General features: G+C 42.6%; 1 protein-coding gene and 1 pseudogene across 4 annotated transcripts in view; one reads left to right on the forward strand and one right to left on the reverse strand.

Moving 5' to 3' along the window:
* LOC144511345 (dynamin-like GTPase OPA1, mitochondrial pseudogene) overlaps positions 1-27,630 on the forward strand; it is a 440,815-nt pseudogene that overhangs the window by 82,436 nt on the left and 330,749 nt on the right.
* Positions 1-27,630, reverse strand: part of LOC144498425 (urea transporter 2-like) — a 67,471-nt gene that overhangs the window by 20,644 nt on the left and 19,197 nt on the right. For 3 of the 4 annotated variants that reach the window (XM_078219538.1, XM_078219511.1, XM_078219529.1), the window contains 4 exons: positions 23,315-23,465; positions 18,230-18,419; positions 14,848-14,976; positions 1,074-1,266 (listed from right to left, as the gene is read on the reverse strand). In XM_078219538.1, the coding sequence (XP_078075664.1) occupies positions 1,074-1,266; positions 14,848-14,976; positions 18,230-18,419; positions 23,315-23,336 (534 nt within the window). In that variant the 5' untranslated portion in view covers positions 23,337-23,465. The remainder of the gene's footprint in view (positions 1-1,073; positions 1,267-14,847; positions 14,977-18,229; positions 18,420-23,314; positions 23,466-27,630) is intronic. The other variant, XM_078219521.1, reaches the window with a different exon arrangement.

Here is a 27,630-nt window from a genome sequence, read left to right on the forward strand (position 1 = left end):
TCTGAAAGTGGTAATAATAAAGTTAATGTATGTGTGACTGCAAGAGGAAGGTGTACACATTGAATTTGTCATAGCATCTGAAACTCTGAGGATACGGCATCTTATGCTTATTTCTCCAGAGAAATGCTTTCGAAAACCAAGTTGTTGCTTTTAAATATTGGGGTAAATTTTTTGAAGATAAATTAGATTGTCTGCTTATTGTAGAATTTGCTTTATTTTTCTGCTATTTGAATTAATTGAATGAAAACCAGGAAGGTTCTACAACAGGTAGATAATCCATTTAATTATATTTTCACTCAGATGAAGGAGGCAAAAAAATCTAAATTCTGTTAACCCATATTAACACAAGTTAATAAAAAGTTGTGAGATGATAGCGAGCTAAGATATGAATGAGCTACCTTCAATGTTATATCCCCATGAACTATAAATAAGTTGGCTGTTTGCTCTCGGAATGAAAAAGCACCTCACTCCCAGTGTGCTGGAAAGTATGTTAACTCCTTCTGTTCACAAGCAGAAAGAGGTAAGACAGGCAAGCAGCGAAGTTTTGAAAGAAAAAGATGAAAAGGTATTTGTGGAATATTAAAAATGTTTGAAATGTTGAAGGACGGTTAGCAATCATCTTATTTAAGCCAAATCAGATGACCCAATGTTGTAACAACTGTGTGTATGATGTACCGCAAATTATTTTACAGCCTTTGTACAGTGCTTTCTGAGAGATAATGATGCATTTAATCTGCATATTTTGAATTGGAGCCAGAAAGGTGAAGTACTATAACTGAAGCATCCGTAACAATGCAAATTGTCGGCTTGTGAGTAAAAAAATTAAATTACTTCAGGTATGGGTTAATATGTCTGAGCTTACTGCAGTTAAACAACACTATCACAATACAGACAAAAAGGTGAAAATCTGGAATCATATTCCTTAAGTAGAGAAAAATATTTTTATCAGTTTTGCATTTAATATTTTGTAGGGAAATACCTAATCCCGCTGGGGTAATACGCATGCTCATTCTGAAATCAATTCATGTTTCCACAATCACATAGATACAAATCTGAAGAACAAGTTTCCTTACCATTGGAACACTGAGTTCTGGCCATGTGGCGTTTAGTGGTCCAGGCGTGGGTTGAATGAGAACCTGGGGAAAATGCGGGTTGTCATGTCCTGTTGCAGCCATAAAAACCGACAGAAGAATATTAAAAGGCAGTGTGAAAATAGGCAGATCCCATCTTTCCATTATAGAGGCCAAAGCGCTTGAAATCACAGGGCTGCAAAAATAAATTATTTTTATTGCAAATATGAGCTGGTTACCAGGTTAATTTACAAAATGAGTGTGCCCTTTTAAAGGTTAGGAAACAGTTAGATTTTTCATTCTTAGTAAATTGCTCTGCGGTGAACAAGGATAACAATTTGAATTTAAACAGCACTTCTAATGGTATTGCTCATGAGGTGCTTCATGAGCAATATCAAACAAAAATATAAGGAGTTTCTTTTATTCATGGAACATGAACATCGCTAGCTGGCCAGCATTTACTGCCCATCCTTGATTGCCCTTGAACTGAGTGGCTTGCTTGGCCATTTCAGAGGACAGTTGAGAGTCACCACATTGCAGTGGCTCTGGAGTCACATGTAGACCAGACCAGGTAAGAACAGCAGATTTCCTTCCCAAAGGACGTTAGTGAACCAGATGGGTTTTTCCGACAATCGACAATGGTTTCATGGTCATCAGTAGATCCTTAATTCCTGATACGTTTTATTGAATTCAAATTCTACCACCTGTCGTGCCGGGATTTGAACCTGGGTCCCCAGAACATTAGTTGAGTTTCTGGATTGATAGTCCAGCGATAATACCACTAAGTCATCACCTCCCCTCCTTAGGACAAGCTTGGTGTAAGAGGTAGGTTTTAATGAGTGTCTTAAATGAAGAGAAATGTCGAGATTTAGAATGGGAAGTACAGGGTTCAGGGCCCAGGCAACTGTCAACTCACAGACCACAATCAGTAAGGATAGGCAACAACACCTCCTCCACGATAATCCTCAACACCGGTGCCCCACAAGGCTGTGTTCTCAGCCCCATACTATACTCCTTGTACACCTATGACTGTGCGGCCAAATTCCCCTTCAATTCGATTTTCAAGTTTGCCGATGACACCACCGCAGTGGGTCGGATCTCAAACATTGACGAGACAGAGTAGACACTTAGACACCCTACAGCACAGAAAGAGGCCATTCAGCCCATCGAGTCTGCACCGACCACAATCCCACCCAGGCCCTACCCCCATATCCCTACATATTTATCCACTAATCCCTCTAACCTACGCATCCCAGGACACTAAGGGCAATTTTAGAATGGCTAATCAACCTAACCCGCACATCTTTGGACTGTGGGAGGAAACCGGAGCACCCGGAGGAAACCCACGCAGACATGAGGAGAATGTGCAAACTCCACACAGACAGTGACCCAAGCCCAGAATCGAACCCAGGTCCCTGGAGCTGTGAAGCAACAGTGCTAACCACTGTGCTACCGTGCCGCCCCAGGAAGTACAGGAATGAGATAGAGAATCTGGTGAACTGGTGTGACAACAATAACCTCTCCCTCAATGTCAACAAAATGAAGGAGATTGTCATCAACTTCAGGAAGCGTAAAGGAGAACATGCCCCTGTCTACATCAACGGGGACGAAGTAGAAAGGGTCGAGAGCTTCAAGTTTTTAGGTGTCCAGATCACCAACAACCTGTCCTGGTCCCCCATGCCGACACTATAATTAAGAAAGCCCACTAACACCTCTACTTTCTCAAAAGACTAAGGAAATTTGGCATGTAAGCTATGACTCTCACCAACTTTTACCATAGAAGACATTCTTTCTGGTTGTATCACAGCTTGGTATGGCTCCTGCTCTGCCCAAGACCGCAAGAAACTACAAAGATTGTGAATGTAGCCCAATCTATCACGCAAACCAGCCTCTCATCCATTGACTCTGTCTACACTTCCCGCTGCCTTGGCAAAGCAGCCAGCATAATTAAGGACGTCGAACATTCTCTCTTCCACCTTCTTCCTTCGGGGAAAAGATACAAAAGTCTGAGGTCACCCACCAACCGACTTAAGAACAGCTTCTTTCCTACTGCTGTCAGACTTTTGATTGGACTTACCTTGCATTAAGTTGATCTTTCTCTACACCCTAGCTATGACTGTAACACTACAGTCTGCACTCTCGTTTCCTTCTCTATAAACGGTATGTTTTGTCTGTATAGCACGCAAGAAAAAATACTTTTCACTGTATGCTAATACATGTGACAATAATAAATCAAATCAAAATCAATGGTGGGGCAATGGAATTAACGGATGTGCAATAAGAACTAGGAGCAGGAGTAGGCAACTCAATGTATGAACTTTTAGAAGGTAGAATATAATTAGGATCAGCATGTGATGAGACACTGGGCACAAGTGGGCTCCAGTTAGGCCAAGGTGAAAGGATAACTTGTGTGACAGCTCACCAGAGGACAAAATTGCAGAGGGCTGAGATGAGACTTCTGATGGGATTGTGTCCTGGAGAACTCGTTTGGGCATGCACACCAAGATACTTATAGCATCATCAGGCCTGCCACTGTGCCTTATGTCACTGTCAAGGAGACCAAATCCAACTTGGTACAAGGCTTTGTACAGTGATTGGAGTCCACCTTTCCTGAAAATGGTGACCAACTTCATGACAGCACTTGTACATGCACTGGCGATGCAGCGTCTAGTGATCAATATCTCAACTTCAAATGCAGCTCAGGCAGGAGTCACCCAATATCTGAGTGCTGCAATGAAAGCTCAGACTAAGGTCATGGGAACTGTTTGTTGCAAGTTTCGTTTGGTTCAGATTGCTGCCATTATGGTTAGTAGTCAAGAAGCATACAAGCTCTCACAACAGATCACAATCCTCTAACAGATTACTAGGATTGCTGAGATGCTGGCCTGGGAGAGTGCCATTGGTTCCATGTGAATAAGCCAGTTGTTTATCTCAGGATGATCACATTCATTCTCTCACCACTGCCATGTGCCTTTGCTGTTGCCTTTCAGCCAGCCAACTCAGAATGCTGGAACCCATACAGAGTTCCAAAGCAGGCTCCTAAAGGCTCAGAGCTGCTGGTGGTCATCCTGCAAACTCATCTGCAAATCTACAGCAATGTGGTTCGCTCTTAACTCCTCTCTGGAATGCCACTCAGTTGTAGTTGCTGGGTCAAAATTTGGTTACTTCCTTCCTGACAGCACTGCACAGTCCATGTTACAATACATGGACTGCAGTGGTTCAAGATGGAGGATTATCACCACCTTCTCAAGGGCAACTACGAATGGTCAATAAATGTTGGCCTTACCAGTGATACCCATATCTCCTGACTGAATAGAACAATTAATTGTGTTCTCTAAAGAGAGATATATCATGCTGAAGTAGTTGTTTATAGAAATTTTCAATGCAGTAATGAATATCCGTGACTCTTAAAATGATAAAAAAATAATGCTCCACCTAATCACCGGACTTGTGAGGGTTACGTTCTCAATTCATGGTGCAAATAAGGATTAGTAATGGAAAAATGAAAAAATAAGTGATTAAACTTTAATAAACCAATTAAACCAGATAGAATGCATCAAAGACGTAACAACATGAATACTGAAGGGAGAACTGTGTCTGAAATAGATTGTAGCTCGTTAAATACAGGAAAAACAGCAGAGATTAGAAAATAGCGTTCCAGTTTGTTTTAAAAAGGTCAGATTTATAATCCTGCCAGCTAGCATGACATTATAGTCGGAAAAACACTGAAGTTAATTATAAAAGAAGTGTACAAGCATATTAAACAAGAATAAAGGGAATAACTCCAAGCCAACATGGGGATTATGATAGGTAGATCATGCTTAACAAATTTATTGCTAAGGCATTCGTTCTTTTGAAAATTCCAGACATGATAAAGTCACATTATGTAAACAGCTATCTTGCTTACCACATAAGAAACATACTGTAAGCTTTGATAATCACTATGCTATGTTCTTTGATTAAAATCTGGAGACATCAGGCCATTTCCTATCATAGCAGCTGAGGAATTTAAATTCAGTTAATTAAGTAACTTTGGGATCACAAAATTATGGCCTGCATTTACTCCCTACTCTGCAAGCCTGAAATGGAAGAAGATGCCACAGATTATCTACTTTCTGTTCTGGGTAGGGCGAGTGTTAAATGGAGTCGGGCCCGCCTCCCACAGGAAGAGTACAGAGACTGCAGAATGCAGAAGCTGGCTGGGTGAAAGGCCTGCTTCTGTGTTTTGGGACTTTTAAGAATAAAACAAAAAATAGCCCTCTAGACCTGTCTTCACATCTCCTTGTCTCATCCATACCAACCCAGGCCACCTCATGCCCCCCACCAAACCCCCATGTCCCTTATACCCCCTATGCCAACTTAGTGCCAACCCATGCCACCCACCCATCACCTTTTTCCTGTCCATACCAACCTATCCAGTATCCTCAGGATCCATGTTGAGATGAAATAAAATAAAGTTCTAAGTGTCTATTGCAGACTTTATTTAAAAAATACACAAAAATAAAAACCCAGTCAATACATTTAAATTCTTTCAAGTACTTAATCTTTTACAAAAGCCAACAATAAATTCAAGTACTTAACCCTACATGAAAACACACATTTATATTCATAATCTCACATCAAAGACTTTATAAAATACTAATCCAAATCATATCCTGCAGGCCACTACCTGTCCCACCAGCCCTCAGTATTCATCTCCCTTGTTCAAAAAAATGTCAGTAACTAAATTTGAAAATTCTTCAAAAAACTACTGTTGCTGGACCACCAGTGAGCCACTCAGCAGCAAATGTGGGACCGCACCAGTCTCTGACTGGAGGAGCTGCTTTCTTCAGCTTGAGGCCTGAATAAATGACATGATGGGGGAGGCGAGTCTGCTGGGGTGGCAATAAGAGTCAAAGTGACTGCGAGTACTGGGCCGGGTGGGATGGTGGTGGGTGCAGAGGATCAAGTGCCCTGTGAGGTAAGAAACTGGCTATTAGTGGGGGAAGAGGAGCTGGCTGCTGGTGGGAGGAGAGGAGCTGGCTGCTGGTGAGGGGAGAGGAGCTGATGGGGGTGGGCGGGGGGGGTGGACGGTGGCAGGTAGGAGCTGGTTGCTGGTGTTTTTTCTGTATTTAATAAGTTGCAGCACATTGCAGACACCAATCTCCCTTCAGCGTTCATGTTGTCGAATGTTTGATATATTCTATATGGTTTAATTGACTTCTTTAAGGTTAATCAGCTGCATTGTTTTCAGTTTTTCCATTACTAGTCATATGCTGCATGAATTGAGATGTAATCCTTACAACTCCAGGAATCAGATTGGACATTATTTTTTGATCAGTGCAAGAATATGGGATCTTTATTCCGACATTGTAATTTTCTATAAGCAAACATTCCAACTTGCCTTTTTTCTCTCTTCATAGGCTCCAAGGATTTTTTAATATTTTACTTGCTGTGAACATGTATAAAAATATATATTTTAAGTGTAGCTGATTAACCTTTAAGATGTCAATTAAACCAGATAGAATATATATCAAACATTTGACATGAATGTTGAAGGGAGAATGGTATGTGCAATGTGCTGCAACTCATTAAATACAGGAAAAACACCAGAGATTAGAAAACAGTGTTCCGGTTTGCTTTAAAAATGTCAGATTTTTAATCCTGTGCATTACAGGCCAGCTAGCATGACATAGTTGGAAAAACACTGAAGTTAATTACAAAGGAAGTAATTCAAGCATATTTAACACAATAAAGGGAATAACTCCAAGCCAACATGGGGATTATGATAGGTAGATCATGCTTAACAAATTTATTGCTAAGTCATTCATTCTTTTGGAAAATCCAGACTGATGCAACACAATAAAGTTATTTTTCTTTTTTTTGTCCAGTCTCTTCCCACCTACATCCATGTCTCTTCCAATGCCCTCCAACAATTTTATAGTTTCTGGTTTTCTGCCTCTAGCCGTCTCCTCTTCATCATGGAAGTACAATCTCTCTTCACTTCCAATGCCACAATGCAGTCTCACAGCTCTCTGCTTCCTCCTTGAACACAACATTCATGCACACCATTCTCCTCTGCCTGACTGAACTTCTTGTTGTCACATTGAACAACTTCTTGAATTCCACTCGGTTCCTCCAAATAAAAGGTGTTGCTATGGGAATCCACATGGGTCTGAGTTATGCCTGCTTTTTTGTGAAATGTGCAGAATGTTCTTTGTTTCAGTTGGACTCAGTCCCCCTCTCTCACCTCTGGTACACCAATGACTGTATTAGTGCCATTTCCTGCTCTCACTCAGGAATGGAAAATTTCATTAATTTTGCTGATTTGACTGTCTGCGAAGTTTGCACATTCTCCCAGTGTACTCTCTGGGTACTCCAGTTTCGTCCCACAGTCCAAAGATGTGCAGGTTAGGTGGATTGGCCAAGCTAAATTGCCCCTTAGTGTTCAAAGATGTGTAGGTTGGGAGATTAGCTTTGGTAAATATGCAGGTTTATAGGGATAGGGTGGAGGAGGGCCTGCGTGGGATGCTCTTTCAGAGAGTCGGTGCAGACTCCTTAGGCTGAATGGCCTCTTTCTGCAGCATAGAGATTCTATAATTCCAATTCCCACCTCCTCGTCTTCACATGACCCATCTCTGACTCCTTACTCAAATTTTGTTGTCTCCATTTCTAGTAATAGGCTATCAACCAATATCCACTGACTACCACAGCTGCTTTGACTACACTTTCTCGCACCTCCCCATGTATTCCATTCTCCCAATGTCTCTGTCTCTGCTGTATTTACTCCAGCAATGTCACCTTTTGCAACAGTGTTTCCAATATGTCTTACTTTAATGGGGAGATGGCGACGTAATGGTATTGTCACTGGATCCAGAAATCCAGGGTAGTCTTCTGGGGATTTAGGTTCGTATCCCACTATGGCAGATGGTGAGGTTTAAAAAGATTATGGGGGTTGGTTTAGCTCAGTTGGCTGAACAGCTGATTAGTGATGTAGAGTGATGCCAACAACACGGTCTCAATTCTAGTATCGGCTGAGGTTATTCATGAAGACCTGCCTTCTCAACTTTGCCCCTCACCTGAGGTGTGGTGATCCTCAGGTTAAATTACCACCAGTCATCTGGGACTATGGCAACTTAACCTTTACCACAAAACAAAATTCCTCAACACTACCCCACCCCCCTCCCCCCAACCCCATCTCCCACTGTGGTCCGCAGGTTCTTGAACTGTGTCCATTTGGACACTTTTGCTCTCATCTTTCCCCTTCTTCCCAGAATCATGAACGAGTTTCCTTTGTCCTCATCTTCCACTCCACCAGCTTCCCAATGGATCATCCTCTGTCATTTCCACCATCTTCAGTGTGAGGCCACCACCAAATGCATTTTCCCCTCCACTCTCCCTTAAGTATTCCAAACTGACCATTCTGTTTGTGACACCTCTGGTCCACTCTTCCATCATCCCCAACACCCCTTCATTTCCAGTGATACTTCCCTATGCAAGTGCAGAAGGTGAAACACCTGTCTCTTTGCCTCTCACTGTCAGCAATTTACTTGTACTTCATTCAATTTAGTATTTTGCATTTGCTGCTCAGAATGTGCCCTCCTTTCCCTTGAGCAGGGTGCTCTCTTTTTGGAACATTTCCAGTCAGTCCACAATCATAACCCTGATATTCCTGTCACCTGACATTTTAATTCTCCACCCACTCCCACTCTCATCTCTGTCCTCAGTCTCCTACGCCGTTCAACATTCAAAGGCCAACGTTTGAGAAATAGCACCTCAGCTTTTGATTTGGCACTTTACAACCTTCCAGATGCAACATTGAGTTTAACCATTTCGGACTGTAACCCCTGCCCCCTTTACTTTGTTTCATCTGGTAAATGTTGATAATGATTCTGCTTTTCCCAATTAACAACTCCTTTACACATCCATCGTTTGTTTCTATACTTTTCCCATTACCACGTCATTTTGCTTTGCAACGTCATCCCTTTTGACATTTAAGGCAGAATTTTACAGGCCACCCACAGGCATAAAAGCAGGCAAGTGGACCCATAAAACAGGGTGCCGTTCCATCGCTGGAATAGGCTATTTGATTGAAACAGACATTGCTTCTGCAGCCGTAATGGGATAGTCACCACTGAAGGCAGAGGAGTGAGTGAGTGACCACTTGTAAGGTTTCCCAGCAACTTAGTAATGGATGTACCAAAGGGATGGAAATAGATGTACCAATTTGGAGAGCTGTCATGGAACATATTCATTTGGGGCTATTGTTTGTGCTTTAGAAAAATCTGTCTTTCTTCTGCATGGCCATCCACTGCTGCCATAATTTTACAATTGACAGGGAGGTATTGAGTGGGTTGCTGCCCATGGCCTTGACTGGACTGAGGCCCTTAAGTGGAGGGTTAATGCCCTCTTAAAGATATCATCGCATCGCCGCTAGAATTTATTGGGCAGTGAGAGTAACCTGGCAGGTGTGTCCATGCAGGCTGCTGGTCAGTGAAGGGGAAGTGGGTGCTCATGTCAACTGGAGGTCCCCTGTAATAGCCACAAGGCACAATAACAATTCGGCAGTTGAAAGTCAACAACATTGTTTATCTGAATAAAACTATATACAGGGGAGATCGATGAATGCTCCCTCATTCATTGACTCCCCGGACGTCGACCGAGAAGCTGCCTGCTCTTGGACCCGTTCTCATCCACACACTTGGACCTGCACTCAACTGCTGCTCCGCGTGCTCCACTGCGCTAACACATCTCCCTTCCTCTTAAAGTTATTTTTTACTCTATTTGTGAACAACTATTTACAACAATAGACAATAAAAAGAAATGGGGAAGTAACACAGTACAGTGTCTCAAAATTTCAGTCTATTGGGAGACTTTTGAATTCTGAGAATGCCTCAGCTCTCTGGCTGGCTGTGCCTCAGTTGAAGGTAGTGATGTTTTGAGCAGCAGTCGGGTGGTTTTCAGAAGGTGCATAACTGCAGACTCTGCTCCAGTTCTCACTGGAACTGCATGGAGCCCTTCCTCTGGATCATGTAACTGTGCTCAAGGTCGGTCAGGCCATTCTCATGGGTGCAACTGAGTCAACGGAGGCAGTGTTTGTTGCGATTCACAGCTGGGTGTCTCTGGAGAGAGAGCATGCGGTGTCCGAGGGCACCATTGGGGCTTTCCGTGCTTGTTGGGCACCACAGGGACTGGGGTGTATTATCGACCCCTTTAACCACATTTTGGTTTAATGTTTTAAGTTTCCTTTACACTTTGTCTTTTGTTTCGGGTAGTTCCCTCCTTTTCGGGGGCTACCCCTTTTAATTTGATTTACCAAAAAGAATGGCATTGATCATAATGCCTGACCAGGTTTACAGTATCCAGTCACCAAATATAACTTCTGATGAGCATCTTCATTTTGGACTGACCTAGGTGAGCCTGATTTACGTCATTCCTGCAGCAACATTCCTCTTGATGGGCCTGAAACTACTTCTCTAGATTGTCACAGTAATAGCCTGTCCTCACAGTTCAGCTCAACTTTGCAGAGCTGGAATGGCATGAATTGATTAAATTTGTCAAAATGCCATCTGTGGAAGACCATGCGCTTTACTTTGGACAGGACTGGGTCTCTTAGAGCAGAGTTAAAAGTTATAACGCTGCATGGTAATACACAGTCTGGGGTTATAATGATCCTTCAACAATGTTACAAGTTGGTTAAAAAACTTGATATCCGGAACTTCTGGGGATGTTAAATTTCGAATGAGATCTAATGAGTCTGGGGTCCACATACAGTAAGGAGAATTTCTTTTTGTTTATCCTCTCCTGTAATTTCATGAGCAGCGAAGAAACAGCAAAGTCTTTCAATACTGGACCTGTGGTTCAGCCTCTGGTTCAAAAGGATTGATTTTCCCAGAGAGGCATTATTTTGTTTTTACTTACTGCTGCTCCAAAGATTTTTAAAAATAATTTCAAAGGCAAGACCTTCCTCTCTGACTTCAGGAGCTGGAGACTGTAATCCCGATTTATCTTATCACCAATGTCACAGCTGCGAGGCACAACAATTCGGCAGGTGAAAGTCAACTAAACTGTTTATTTGAATAAAACTATATACAGGGGAGGATGATGAATGCCACCTTACTCCTTGGTTACCCGGGCTTCTATTGATGAGCTAACATACTCTTACAAAGGCCTTTATCAAATGCTTTCTGGAAGGCCATAGACATTCCCCTGTCCACCTCTAATCACCTCTTCAAAGAATTCAATTTGCATTCAAAGGCATGATTTACCTTTTACAAATGCACTCTGCCTCTCAAATTTCAAGTTGTTCAGTTATTCAATACCTAATCATTGACTTTAATAATTTTCTGATAACAGATGTTAGGTTAACTAGTTTTCCACTCTCACCTTGCTAAAATAGCAGAGTAACAAGTGCAAACTTCCTATTTAAAGGAATGAGTTCCGAATCAAGAGAACTTTGGAAGATTATAATAATTGCATCTGCAATGTTCTCACCTACTTCCTTTTAAAACTCTGAGGTGGAAACCATCTGGTCCTGGCGATTTATCACTCTTTAGAACCATTATTTTCTTCATTGTTATTTTGTTGATTTCCAGTTCCTGATATAATATTAGTTTCCTTGGGTTTTCCAGCACACTGACCTCATCCTCTACTGCAAATATTGCTGCAAAGTGATTATCCAATGTGCCTACTACTTTATTTTGATTGACCATATCACCATTATCCAGTTTCAAAGGCCCACTTGCATCTCACCACCCTCCTTTTTGTAACATAATCGCAAATATTTTGTGTTTATTTTCAACAGATTGTAAGAGCTCCTATGTAAAGAGCATAACAGAAGTAAACATCGGTCCCTGTTAGGAACTCACAGTATACACTGCTTCTGTCTTTATTAGAAATGTAGATAACATGGCTGACCCCAGCCTGCACCTCATGGCAGAGGTCATTTGACTACAGCAAACGAGGTAGGACCTTTAGTACATGATTGCATTTCAATCCCAAACTGTCCCTCAGACAAAAGCAAAATACACTGTGCTGGAAATCTGAAATAAAAACGGAGAGGAAATGACAGAGACATTAAACAAATATTTTATATCAGTCTTCACAGAAGATACAAAAAGCTTTCTAAAATTGTGGGGAACCAATGGACTAATGAGAGTGAAGAACATGAAGCTTAGTCGTAGAACTCTTGGCTCCGACTCAAACTCGTGCATTCAAGTCCCATCCAATAAACTTGAACTCAATGTCAGCTGACATATTGGTGTAGTAATGAGTGCGCTACACTGTTGTAGGTGCCATATTTTGATTTACAGGTTCAACCAAAGCCAGCTTTACCCTCTCCAGTGGATGCAAAAGATCCCATGACACAATTTTCAAAAGCAGCAACAAATTGTTTCCCTGTATCAATAATTTCTTTCAAAATGCTTCAGGTGAAAAGGGCCACCTCATTTGGGGTGGACGGAGGCTCCAGCAGATCAGGAACTTGGCCTAATTTGTGGCCTCTCCAACCATACAGCAGAGGTGTGCCGGAAGAAGTGTGGATTTCCAAGCCTGTGTTGCAATATTTTAACCATACTTTGTATTCATAATTCATGCAACGTTGCAAACATCTATATTCATTAATAAGCAGTACAGAATATAATTTAATTATTCTGTCTCAAATACCAGAAGATATACAATAGTTGAGAAGAAAAGGAAAGCATACAAAAGGTTCAGAGAGCTTGGCGAAGATAGGGATCTAGATGAGTATACGGCTTGTAGGAAGGGACTAAAGAAGGAAATTAGGAGAGCCAGAAGGAGTCACGAGAAGGCCTTGGCAGGTAGGATTAAGGAAAACCCTAAGGCGTTCTATAAATATGTGAAGAATAAAAGGATGAGACGTGAAGGAATAGGGCCTATAAAAGATGAAGGCGGGAAAGTCTGTACAGAACCAGTAGAAATGGCAGGTGCTTAATGAGTATTTTGCCTCGGTTTTCACAGAGGAGAAGGACCTGGGTGGATGTACTGCGGGCTTGCGGTGGACTGAAAAGATTGAGCATGTGGACTTTAAGAAAGAGGTTGTGCTGGAATCTTTGAATGGCATCAAGATAGATAAGTCGCCGGGTCCAGATGGGATGTACCCCAGGTTACTGTGGGAGGCGAGGGAAGAGATTGCAGAGCCTCTGGCGATGATCTTTGCGTCATCGATGGAGACGGGAGAGGTGCCAGAGGATTGCGGATGTGGTTCCTATTTTCAAGAAGGGGAATAGGGATAGCCCAGGAAATTGCCGACCGGTGAGTCTAACCTCAGTGGTTGGTAAGCTGATGGAGAAGATTCTGAGGGACAAGATTTATGAGCATTTAGAGAGGTTTAGTATGCTCAAGAATACTCAGCATGGTTTTGTCAAAGGCAGATCGTGCCTTACGAGCCTGGTGGAGTTCTTCGAAAATGTGACTAAACACATTGACGAAGGAAAAGCGGTAGATGTGGTTTATATGGATTTTAGCAAGGTGTTTAATAAGGTCCCCCATGCAAGGCTTCTCGAAAAAGTGAGAGGGCATGGGATCCAAGGTGCTGCTGCCCTGTGGATCCAGAACTGGTTTGCCCAAAGGAAGAAGTTTAACAACACCAGGTTAAAGTCCAACTTAAAGTCCAACTTAAACTTCTTACTGTGTTTACCCCAGTCCAACGCCGGCATCTCCACATCTTGCCCAAAGGAGGCAGAGAGTGGGTATAGATGGGTCTTTTTCTAAATGGAGGTCAGTCACCAGTGGTGTGCCCCAGGGATCTGTTCTGGGACCCTTGCTGTTTGTCATTTTCATAAATGACCTGGATGAGGAAGTGGAGGGATGGGTTGGTAAGTTTGCCGACGACACCAAGGTTGGTGGGGTTGTGGATAGTCTGGAGGGATGTCAGAAGATACAGAGGGACATAGATAGGATGCAAGACTGGACGGAGAAGTGGCAAGTGGACTTCAACCCAGATAAACACGTAGTGGTCTTTTTTGGCAGGTCAAATGGGATGAAGGAGTACAATATAAAGGGAAAGACTCTTAGTACTGTAGAGGATCAGAAGGACCTTGGGGTCCGGGTCCATAGGACTCTAAAATCGGCCCTGCAGGTGGAGGAGGTGGATAAGAAGGCGTATGGTGTGCTGGCCTTTATCAATCGAGGGATTGAGTTTAGGTGTGTGGGGATAATGATGCAACTATATAAGACCCTCGTCAGACCCCACTTGGAGTACTGTGCTCAGTTCTGGTTGCCTCATTACAGGAAGGATGTGGAAAAGATTGAAAGGGTGCAGAGGAGATTTACAAGGATGTTGCCTGGATTGAGTGGCATGCCTTATGAGGATAGGCTGAGGGAGCTCGGTCTTTTCTCCTTGGAGTGACGTAGGATGAGGGGAGACCTAATAGAGGTATACAAGATGTTGAGAGGCATAGATCGGGTGGACTCTCAAAGGCTTTTTCCCAGGGTGGAAATGGCCGCTACAAGAGGACACAGGTTTAAGGTGCTGGGGAGTAGGTACAGGGGAAATGTTGGGAGGAAGTTTTTCACACAGAGGGTGGTGGGCGAGTGGAATCGGCCGCCGCCAGTGGCAGTGGAGGCAAACTCAATAGGGTCTTTTAAGAGACTCCTGGACGATAAATGGGACTTAATAGGATGGAGGGTTATAGGTAGGCCTAGAAGGTAGGGATATGTTCGGCACAACTTGTGGGGCCGAAGGGCCTGTTTTGTGCTGTAGTTTTTCTATGTTTCTATGAATGTAGATTATATGCTTCAACGCTTCTTAAATATAAAAATAGGTTACTTCCCATACCATAATATTGACATGACAATCACAGGCAATAGCAGCCACCAATACCAATCTCCTTTATTAGAAAACATTGCCAGTATAAAGCCAACCAATGTGCCGTTGTATCCATGGAGTCCTGCTTCAATGTCAGATCTGAAATAAAAAAATTTATGCTAACATTTCATAACCCAATATTTTTCTAACAAAGTTATGTTTAAGGAAACAATAGGGACGGTTCGCCGACCTTTCGCTCTAATGCGTAGATTGCACTGAAGCTGTGCGGGACCGTAGAATCACGGGGGAGCGTTTAGCGTTGGGATTCTCAGAATCAAATTAGCATATTTAATCATCATTTAAACATGCTGGCTGGAATTCCCCACCCATTCATACCCCATTGCCCCTGCGAGTAAGAACGGAGATTTTGGCCCTCAACCAAATCCCCGTTCACTACAGCGGGACAGATGAATCCCAGCTGCGGGCGAGGTTGGAGAATCTGTCCCACTGTGTCGGCTGGATGAACAAACTGACCATAGCACCATGACAGAGGGAGTCATTCGAGTGGGGTGGGGGAGTTAATAGCAATGTGGTGGTTGGAGACAGTGGTCAGGGAGTTAGAAACAGTTCTCTGCAGCTGCGAGTGGGAGTTTTAAATTTCCAAAATTTCCCAGATTCAGAAAAGGTCCCTTGAGATTGGAAAAAAGAGAGAATGTGACTCATCTATTCAAGGAAGGAAATTTAAAGCAGGAACCAACTGGCCAGTTAGCTTAATATCTGACACAAGGAAGTTACAATGAGGCACTTAGAAAATCTCAATGCAATCAAGCAGAGCCGATATGGTTTTGTGAAAGAGAAATCATGTCTGACTAAAACAGTGGTTCCCAAACTTTTTTCACTGGGCTGCACTTTTGGAATAAAAGTTTGCTCGCGCCACACCGAATTTTTTAATGATAAGAAATACATTCAAAAACAAAACAAAACAACTCCTAGCAGTGTTTGATTCATAAACATAGAACACAACTACTTTATAATATGATCATGGGACATCCAGAAAGTATAAAACAATCACTTTGGAAAAATATCTAACCCATGTTTAAATGTTTCTTTGATTGTCCTTGAATCTTCCCGCCACACTTGCCGCACCAGTGGCACGCCGCACCCTTTGGGAACCACTGGACTAATGTATTGGATTTCTTTGGGGAACGTAACAAGCAGTCTGGATGGAGGGGAGGCAACGGATGTGCTGCACTTAGATTTCCAGAAGGCATCTGACAAAGTGCCACAAGATAGGTAAAAGAAGAACTCATGGTATGGGGTAACATATTAGCATGGATAAAAGGATTGGTTAGTTAACAGAATGCACTGAGTACGGATAAATGGGTATTTTTTGGCTTGGCAAGATGTCACAAGTGGAGTACCATAGGAATCAATGTTGGGGCCTCAACTATTTACAATTTCTATCAATGGCTTGGATGATGGGTCCAAATGTATGATTGTTAAATTTGCTGATAACATAAAGATAAGTAGGAAAGTAAGCTGCGAAGAGTACATCAGGGGTCAGCTAAAAGAAACAGATAAGTTAAATGAGTGGGCCAAAATTTGGTAGATGGACTATAATGTGGAAAATGTTGGAATTTGGTAGATGGACTATAATGTCGGAATTTTACCACACTGCCCGCCATGGGAATCGGAGCAGGTGAGGGCGGATAATGGGAAGGTCCATTGACCTTGGGCAGGGTTTCAGGATGAATGAAGCTGTAAAATCCCGCCCGTTTTCCACTTTGGCAAGAAGAATAGAAAAGCAGCATATTATTTAAATTAACTTCTGAGGTACATAGTGATCTGGGTGTCCTGGTACATGAAACAGGAAAAGTTAGCATGCAGTTACAACAAGTGATTAGGAAGGTCAATGGAATGTTGTAATTTATTGCAAAGTGGAATGGAAAATAAAAGCAGGGATATTTTTGCTACACTTGTTCAGTGTGTTGATGAGACTATGGCCAGGATTCTCTGATCTCATACGCCGCTACCAACGAGAACAGAAAATTTGGCACTCAGCCAAATCTCCATTCACAGCAGCAAGACAATAGAATTCCAGCTGCGGGAGAATCTGTTCCCACATTTATAGTAGAGTACAGTGCACAGTTTTTGTTTCCTTATTTAAGAAAGGATATAAATGCATTAGAAACAGTTCAGTAAAGATTCACTTGACTGATACCTGGGATGGGGAGTTTCTTTTGAGGAAAGGTTGCACAGACTGGGCCTATAATCATTGGAGTTTTGAAAATCGAGAGGAGACCTAATTGAAATATAAAAGATCCTGAGGGGACTTGACAGGGTGGATGCTGAAATGATATGTCCCTTTGTGGGAGAGACTAAAACTGGGGACAGAGTTTAAAAATTAGGGGTATATCATTTAAGATGGAGGGGGGAGAAATGTTTTTCTCTCAGAGTGTTATGAATCTTTTGAACTTTGTTTTCACAAAGTGATGGAGGAGGCAGGGCCAATGAATACTTTTAAGGCAGTAGATAGATTTGTGACTAATAAGGGAGTCAAAAGTTATTGGGGTAGGCAGAATGTGGATTTGAGGCCACAGTCAGATTAGCCATGGTCTTATTGAATGGCGGAGCAGACCCGAGGGCCAAATGGCCTACTCCTGTTCTGAATTCATGTGTGTGTGTTGAAGTTAAACTTCCTTACTTCACAAAGTGGGTTACACAATAACCTCACCAACTTGCATTTTTATGATGCCTTTAACAAAATGAAGTGGCAGAAGAATGTTTTTTCAGAGAGTCCTATAAGATACCAAACAGTAAGATGGAGATAAATGGCCAAAGGTGTGTCTGAAGGGATAAGTTATGAGGTTTTAAGGCTGGCAGGGGGGTACAGTAGGAAAAACCTAACCAGTGGTTATTCTCTCTCCACAGATGCTGTCAAACCTGCTGAGTTTTTGTTTGGTCTTCATGTTATTCTTTGATTAAAGGTCACCTCAACGTTTAGTTGCTCCTTTACCTTGCTGCTGGTCACTCCACGCAACTGCGTGAAACCTTTGGGATGTTCACCTATTATAAAGGCACTATAATATAGACAAGTCGTTGTTCAAACTTTTTCAATGGAGCTCATGGGAGTAAAATACATTTCAGCAATCTTCCAGAATGGTTAGATCTTGTTCTCAATTATCAAATTTATCATTTAACAAGATTATAAAATGTGATTTTAGAATGAGAAATAATGGGGATTAGATTTTTCCATGGATGCTGGTGACCCTGCTAATAGGCTAAACACGACCTCACAGTATAAACAGTAGCCCCATATATGAAAGTAAATACACTAGAAAACACTGAAAATATTTCATGTCCTTTTTCAAAAAGGGTAAAAATAAAATGTTTTTAGCAAATGCAAAATTACCTGTTCTGACTGAACACAAGTGCCGCCAGGGTTGAGAACACTGTTCCCACGAGGCTATTCATTGCCCACCATGGATTCTGTAATATCAGCCCAGCCAAAATAACAATTCCACTCAACGAATTGTTGACAAACATCACCTGGGCAATTCCACGCAAGTTCCAGTCAATAAATAGAAAGATTACGTTCTGCTCTGCAATATTTAAAAAAGAAATTAGAACATCCATTCTGTGTGCTTCTAATTCACCTCTGGTAATTTTACTTATGTTTTCATAAACAACTTTTATACTAATATTTCAAACCTAAAATTTAAGTGACATCATGGACCTCTTACTTTCCATCCCAAACCCTCTCCCTCACTCCAATACATCCTTTCTGCTTTCAGAAAAAACTGCCACCTTCCCAGGCCAGCAGTTCAGGTGGAAGTGAGTGCAGCATTAAACCACTAATGAAGAAGCACCATAGCTCTATCTGACACTTGTAAGCCTCCAGCCCAGGCTGGCAATGCGCAAACTTGATAGGGTGGTATAGTCAGGTTCAGCATATGCTGAGGGCTCCAATTAACATACAGGAGATTGTCAATGAAGATACATACTGAGATATTGGTGCATTGGCAGGTCAGCCAGACAGCCTCCTGTCTTTGTCAAGGAGCATGGAGGAGTCCAGCATTGTATAGAGCTTGGAGCCCATCCTTTCCAGTATGAAAGTGGTGGCCAACTCAATAGCAGCATTTGTGGACTCAACATCTGGTGACCACTGACTCAGATTCCATTGAATCGCAGGCAGAAGCCACTCAAAGTTTCAATGTTGCAGCAAAAGCTCAGATTGATCATGAGTTCATGCTTGCTGCAGGTTCAGACTGCCACCATCATGGCTGCAGATATCAGGACTCAAAGAGGCAAGCAAGCTCTCTCGGTGGTACAGCAATCTGTTCTCCAATAGATTAGTAGGATTAGTGAGCTGCCCCCTCACCTCCCCAGTGGAATGGCTGTGGCTCAATGATGTATGAACCTATTGTTTGTGCTTATTTTCTTTCATACATTCATGTATTGTGGGTATTACTGGCTAGGCCAGCATTTACTGCCCATCCTTAGTTGCCCTTAAAATGGTGGTGGTGAGCTTGAACTGCTGCAGAATGCTCTTACGGTGGGAGTTTCAGGATTTTGACACAGCGACAGCGAAGGAACAGCGATATATTTCCAAATCACGATGGCGAGTGGCTTGGAGGGGAACTTCCAGGTGGTCATGTTCTCATGTATCTGTTGCCCTTAGCCTTCCAGATGGTAGCGGTCATGAGTTTAGAAAGTGCTGTTGAAGGAGTGAGCAGTGCATCTTGCAAATGCTACACACTGCTGTCACTGTTCTTGTTGGACGCAGTGGAAGTTTGTGAGTGGGGTGCCATTCAAGCAAGCTGCTTTGTCCTGGATGGTGTTAAGCTCTTGAGTGCTGGTCATCCAGGCAAGGGGAAAGTATTCCATCATACTCCTGGCTTGTGCCTTGTAGATTGTGGACAGGCTTTGGAGAGTCAGGAGGTGAGTTACTCACCACAGAATTCCTAGCCACTAACCTGCTGTTGTAGCCACTGTAATCATACAGCTAGGCCGGTTCAGTTTCTGGTCAACGGTAACCACAAGGATGTTGTTAGCGATGGAAATGCCATTGAATGTCAAAGGGTGATGATTAGATTCTGTCATTGCCAAGCACTCGTGTGGCGTGAATGTTACTTGCCACTTATCAGCTCAAGACTGGATATACACCCATGATTGTGTGGCCAAATTCCCCTCCAATTCGATTTTCAAGTTTGCTGATGACACCACCGTAGTGGGACAGATCTCAAACAATGATGAGACAGAGTACAGGGATGAGATAGAGAATCTGGTGAACTGGTGCAGCAACAATAATCTCTCCCTCAGTGTCAACAAAACAAAAAGGAGATTGTCATCAACTTCAGGAAGCGTAGAGGAGAACATGCTCCTGTCTACATCAACGGGGACGAAGTAGAAAGGGTCAAGAGCTTCAAATTTTTAGGTGTCCAGATCACGAACAACCTGTCCTGGTCCCCCCATGCCGACACTATAGTTAAGAAAGCCCACCAACGCCTCTACTTTCTCAGAAGACTAAGGAAATTTGGCATGTCAGCTATGACTCTCACCAACTTTTACAGATGCACCATAGAAAGCATTATTTCTGGTTGTATCACAGCTTGGTATGGCTCCTGCTCTGGCCAAGACCGCAAGAAACTACAATCCATCACGCAAACCAGCCTCCCATCCATTGACTCTGTCTACACTTCCCGCTGCCTTGGCAAATCAGCCAGCATAATTAAGGACCCCATGCATCCCGGACATTCTCTCTTCCACCTTCTTCCGTCGGGAAAAAGATACAAAAGTCTGAGGTCACACACCAACTCAAGAACAGCTTCTTCCCGAATGGACCTACCCTGTGTTAAGTTGATTTTCCTTTACACCCTAGCTATGACTGTAACACTACATTCTGCACTCTCTCCTTTCCTTCTCTATGAACGGTACGCTTTGTCTGTATAGCGTGCAAGAAATAACACGTTTCACTGTATGCGAATATGTGACAATAATAAACTAAATCAAATCAAATGAAGCACCTCACATTGACTGATATAAAAACTGATCTGTCAGTTTTCACCCTTCCATTATCTTAGCAGTTTCCAAAATTACAATTTCCTTTGATCCTCAGAATTACTTCCTACATTTACAGTTTTAATATTGCCTGCAAAAAGATGCCCTCTAGATTGTAGGGGACCTTAGCTTTTGGGAATGATTGAAACAGAGAATGCTAAGCACAAATCCCACAATTGTTACAATTTGCAAAGGCAAGTATGAAAATGAACATGAGCACAGGTTGGTCCGTGTATGAGGGGCAAATCAAATTTGGTGACACAAAAAGTCAAGTATTTTGTCTATAGATTGATAGAAACAGTAACAAGTGAAATCTAATTGTTCTTCCTAAAGGAGGAAGATATAGCTGTTAATCAGTTCTGATTGTCTTAACTAGGAGGTTATTCCATTTATCACTGACTCAACGAGAAAAATATAAGGTAATTTTCTGAGTAGACAACGGAGATGGGGATCTCATCCACTTCCATTTCATACTTGGTAAATTACCTCCCTGAAAATTCTTGAACGCACAATCCTCGAAGTTGCAGCAGGATTGTGCCAGCAAAAACAAAACTCTCATAACCGTACCAAGGTTTGCATGCTGAAGCAGTCAAATTAATAAACTCTTCTGCCAAAGGTCCCAGAATCACAAGTGGAAGATACAATTGGCGATACAGCAACAAAAGCACCCTGTGCAGAAAATGCCTTGTTTGAAGATTCTGCCTTCAAATAAAGCAACTCAAAACGCTCACACAAACTGTAGCGGGTTGGATCTCAAACAATGACGAGACAGAGTACAGGAATGAGACAGAGAATCTGGTGAACTGGTGTGGCAACAATAATCTCTCCCTCAATGTCAACAAAACGAAGGAGATTGTCATCGACTTCAGGAAGCGTAAAGGAGAACATGCCCCTGTCTACATCAACGGGGACGAAGTGGAAAGGGTCGAAAGCTTCAAGTTTTTAGGTGTCCAGATCACCAACAACCTGTCCTGGTCCCTCCGTGCCGACACTATGGTTAAGAAAGCCCACCAACGCCTCTACATTCTCAGAAGACTAAGGCAATTTGGGGTGTCAGCTACGACTCTCACACATACACCATAGAAAGCATTCTTTCTGGCTGTATCACAGCTTGGTATGGCTCCTGCTCTGCCCAAGACCGCAAGAAACTACAAAAGGTCGTGAATGTAGACCAATCCATCACGCAAACCAGCCTCCCATCCACTGACTCTGTCTACACTTCCCGCTGCCTCGGCAAAGCAGCCAGCATAATTAAGGACACCGCGCACCCCGGACATACTCTTCCACCAGACCAAAGTCTGAGGTCACATACCAACTGACTCAAGAACAGCTTCTTCCCTGCTGCCATCAGACTTTTGAATGGACCTACCTCGCATTAAGTTGATCTTTCTTTACACCCTAGCTATGACTGCAAAATGTAGTGTTGCACTCTCTTGTTTCCTTCTCAATGAACAGTATGCTTTGTATAGCGCGCACGAAACAATACTTTTCACTGTATGCTAATACATGTGACAATAATAAATCAAATTAAAATCAAAAAAACACAAGACCTTAGATTTCCAGTGATGTTTCCAGATGTTTCAGCAGATTGCTGCCAGTGTTCATCTATCACAAGAGCTAAATAAATCTAGGGCCATTGTGCATGAGAACTGCTTTACATAGACTTTCCACTAAATTTCCTTCTTGTTTTAACTTTCAGATTTAGTGTACCATTCATATCTGCATACTGTATCTCAATACAATTAATCGAATATATAACTTCCTAGTACATTACTTCTCTGCAAAACTGACTCAATAGCTGTGTACTCTAATTTGCTGGTGTACATCCCATGTTCTCTTGGGGGCTGCTGCACTACAAGTTTTCCCTCTTTTCTTTCTTGTTGGATTCAAAAGGTTTTTATGTTTTTTTACAGTTTCAAGCTGAAATTGGTAAGCCAATAACAATGTCAAACATTCCAAAAAAGAGTATTACCAGATGAAATTAGACAAAACCTGGAAAAGCGGATGAGCAGAAAGCTGATACATTTCTAAAAAAGCTGACATTTCTCATTTTGCTCATCCATTTTTCAAGGTATTATCAAATTTCATCTGATAATATGCAATGCTGTTACATCAAAAGATTTGTCTTTGTTAAATTCACCAACTTCAGGTCTTGGAACTAAAAACCAGTTTTATTGTGGAACTGCATAATGTTGCTCAAGTGCATCATTAATTTTAACCTCAACTTTCTGTCAATGCTCATTGCAAGCTAAGCATAATCTAGTATTTCACTCCTTGTTAATCACCATGAGCCATTTATTTCACATGGGTAGTGTTATATAAATGCAACTTTATAACCCAGTAAAATAGTTGATTGGTACTTAGCCCTTTGATAATGCTACTTTTTACACACATCTTTATTTGTTGTTACAATTAGCTCAGTCCTGTAGTTTCTTACCTTTGAGCCAATCACCAAACATTTTGATTTTATCAATGAAGGATATAACAGGTTCACAAGCACAGCCGACAATCTTGTTATCTTGCTTGATGGCTCTGGTTTCTTCTATATGTCCTCCTAGTATTTGATGCAAGTGTGCATTTGATTCCAGCTAAAAATCAAATTCATAAGATATTTTTAAAAATCTTAAATTAAAGTCAGGAAGCAGATGACAATGATCATAAATACCATGAAAAAGCTGACAAACACCTTCAAAACAGATGACAGTCCCATTCAACATATTAAACATTTAAAACAACCTCAATAACGGCCTATGAGCAAGAGCATTGCTTCAAGGCAATAAATTGGTACATTTATTTTTATTAGATTCAATTCCAGGATTTTTCTCCCCACTGAGGCTGAACATGCTGTACTCAGCAAAGCACTGGCTTCATACCCTTACGCCTCCATCTCAATGAATTTCAGACTTGACAAGATGCTGACCTCTTCTTCCACGCCTTTGTCTCAGTGCTCACTTCTTGGGCAGGAGTCCTCCCTCCGTTCAATTGATCCCTTCACCCATCTCCAGCATTCTCCCTCCCTCTGGCTCGATCTTTTAATTGAGAACTGTCAGTGTGACATTGGCCATCTCAATTTCACTGCTCCTCTCACCCACTCCAACCTGTCTCCTTCTGAACTTGCTGCATTCCATTCTCTCAGGTCCAACCCTGACTTTGGCATCATACCCGCCGCCAAGGGTAGGGCTGTTGTTGTCTAGCATACTGATCTCTACCTCGCAGAGGCTGACTGCCAACTCTTAGACACTTCCTCCTATCTCCCCTGGACCCTGACCCCACCACCGAGCATCAAGCCATTGTTTCCAGGGCTGTGAGCGAGCTCATCTCCTCTGGAGATCTTCCCTTCACACCTTCCAACCTTAGTCTCCCAACCCTGGACTGCCTGCTTCTACCTCCATCCCAAAATACGCAAACAGGACTCTCTTGGTAAGCCTATTGTGTCAATCTGTTCCTACATCCACACCGCCCCCCCGAACTTCTTGTCCAGTCCCTTCCCATTTACATCCACAATTCCTCTGATGCCCTTCAGCACATCAACACCTTGCAGTTCCCTGGCCCAAACAGCCTCCCCTTTACCATGGATGTCCAATCCCTCTATACTTGTATTCCCCACCAGGGTGGCCTGAGAGCTCTTTGCTGCTTCCTTGAACTGAAGCTTGAACAATCCCCATCCACCACCATTCTCCTCCCACTGGCTGAACCGGTTTTCTGACTGAACAATTTCTCCTTTAGCTTGTCTCACTTCCTCCAGATAAAAGGTGTGGCTATGGGTGCCTGCATGGGTCCTAGTCTCTTTATGGGGTATGTGGAGCCTTGCTCCAGTCCTACTCCAGCCACGTCCCACAACTTGGTACATCAACAACTATTTCAGTTCCGCTTCGTGCTCTCGCCTGGACCTGGAAAAATTTATCAATTTCACTTCCAATTTCCATCCCTCTATTACCTTCACATGGTCCATCTCTGACACTTTCCTTCCCTTCCTTGACCTCTCTGCCTCCATTTCTGGTGATAGACGGTCCACTAGTATCCATTAAAAGCCCATCAACTCCCACAGCTACCTTGACTACAGCTCTTTACACCCCAAATCCTGTAAAGACTACATCAAATTATCTCAGTTTCTTCACTTGTGTTACATCTGGTCTGATGATGCCACTTTCCAAAATGGAATTGCTGATATCTCTTCCTTAATCATGGTTTCCCACCCACTGTGGTTAACAGGGTGCTAAACCATGTCCGTCCCATCACCTGTGCCTTTGCTCTCACCTCTTCCCCTCCCTCCCAAAACCAGGATAGGGTCAGTCCCCTTTTTCCTCACTTTTCACCCTCCACATTCAAAGTATCATTCTCCATCATTTCTGCCAAATCCAGCATGATGTCACAACCAAACACATCTTCCCCTCACTTCCCTTGTCAGCATTCCACAGGGACTATTCCCCATGGAATATCCTGGTCCACTCCTCCATCACACCTCACCCCCTGCCCACGGCACCTTTCCATGCAGTCACAGAAGATAGAACAATTGCCCCTTTATCTCCTCCCTGCTCACAATCTAAGGGCCTAAACACTTTAATCTGGTCGATTGCATTCACTGCTTCTAATGTGGCCTACTCTACATTGGAGAGGTTAAACACAGACTGGGTGGCTGCTTTGCAGAACACCTTTGGTCTGTCTGCAAGCAGGACATAAACCTTCCTGTCACTTGCCATTTCAAACACCTTCCTGCTTTCAACTCCACATGTCCATCCTTGGCCTGTTGCAATGTTCCAGAGAAGTCCGACGCAAACTGGAGGAACAGCACTTCATCTTCCGATTAGGCACTTTACAGCCTTTTGGACTGAACACTGAGTTCAACAACTCCAGACCATGAACTCGCCCCTCTGCCTTTACCCCATCTATTTAATTTATTTTCATTTCTTCCATTGATTCATTTAAAAAAAAAATCTTTCCATCATTTTCCCTTACCACTGTAAGGGAACTTACCATTCCCGCCACCCCACTCGGGCCATCCATTTCACCTTTGACACACTTCTCACCTTTGTTTTGACATTTACACATTCTGATCTCTTAATGTGCCACTATCCAGTATCCTTCTTAGCCATGATGCTTTTATCAGGATTTTGTTTTGCTGTTTTATAATCAAACTCAAACTGTGCAATTTGTTTATGTATGAAAAGGTAACTAGTTACAATGAAAGGGCAGATACACCCAATATTATAGCAGTTTTTAGTGATGAATTCAGAATTTTAAAAATGTAATAGGATGTAAATCTAATGCATGAAGTCACATGGTACAAAATTTTCTGAGAAAGGTCTAGGGTCACATCATCTGCAAATTTTGATTCTTCACACATTTTTGGTATTTTGAAGTGGACATAATTATTTCCATTCCCAATTTATTTATTTTTTTGCTGAGCTTTATTTTTTCCCCCACCCATTTCTTTTTTCTTCTTGCTGTTTAAATTCATCCAAATTGTGCATCTTCACCATACTCAATGCCTGTTTTTAAAAAAATTCATTCGTGGGATTTTGACCCAGCAAATGCAAAGGAATGGTGATATATTTCCAAGTCAGGATGTTGAGTGGCTTAGAGGGGAACTTGCAGGTGGTGGTGTTCCCATGTCCTTCTAGATGAAAGTGGTTGTGGGTTTGGAAGGTGCTGCCTATGGATCTTTGGTGAGCATCTTGTAAATAATACACACTGCTGCTACTGAGCATTGGTGGTGGACGGAGTGAATGTTTATAGATGTGGTGCCAATCAAATAGGCTGTTTTGTCCTGGATGGTGTCAAGCTTCTTGAGTGTTGTTGGAGCTGCACCCATCCAAGCAAGTGGGGAGTATTTCATCATACTCCTGACTTGTGCCTTATAAATGGTGGGCAGACTTTGGGGAGTCAGGAAGAGAGTTACTCGCCACAGTGTTCCTAGTCTTTGACCTGTTCTTGTAGCCACTGTGATTATGTGGCGAGTCCAGTTGAGTTTCTGGTCAATGGTAACGGCTCCTTGATACCATACTTGGTTGAATGCGGCCTTAATATCAAGGGCAGTCACTCTCACCTCACCTCTGGAATTTAGCTCTTTTGTCCATGTTTGAACCCAGGCTGTAATGAGGTCAGAAGCTGAGTGATTCTTGCGAAATCCAAACTGGGTATCACCGAGTAGGTTATTGTTAAGCAAGTGCTGCTTGATAGCACTGTTGATAACCCCTTCCATCATTTTACTGATGATTGAGAGTAGGGATGGGATGGTATTTGGCTGGGTTGTATTTGTCCTGCTTGTGTACAATTTTTCAAATTGTTGGGTAAATGCCAGTGTTATAACTGTACTGGAAGAACTTGGCTGGGGGAGTGGCAAGTTCTGGAGCACAAGTCTTCAGTACTATTGCCGAAATGTTGTCAGGGCCATTGCCTTTGCAATAATCAGTGCCTCCAACCATTTCTAGATATCATGTGAAGTTAATCGAATTGGCTGCAGACTGGCATTTGTGATGCTGAGGACCACTGAAAGAGGCCAAGATGGATCATCCACTTGGCACTTCTGGCTGAAGATTGCTGCGAATGCTTCAGCCTTATCTTTTGCACTGATGTGCAGGGCTCCTCCATCACTGAGGATGGGGATGTTTGTGGAGCCTCCTCCTCCAGTGAGTTATTTAATCGTCCACCAACATTCACAACTGGATATGACAGAACTGCAGAATTCAAGCAGGCAGCTCACCACCATCTTCTCAAGGGCAATTAGGGATGGATAGTAAATGTCCATAGCCC

Source organism: Mustelus asterias, chromosome 1 (genome assembly GCF_964213995.1).
Source record: "Mustelus asterias chromosome 1, sMusAst1.hap1.1, whole genome shotgun sequence".
Classification (NCBI taxonomy): domain Eukaryota; kingdom Metazoa; phylum Chordata; class Chondrichthyes; order Carcharhiniformes; family Triakidae; genus Mustelus; species Mustelus asterias.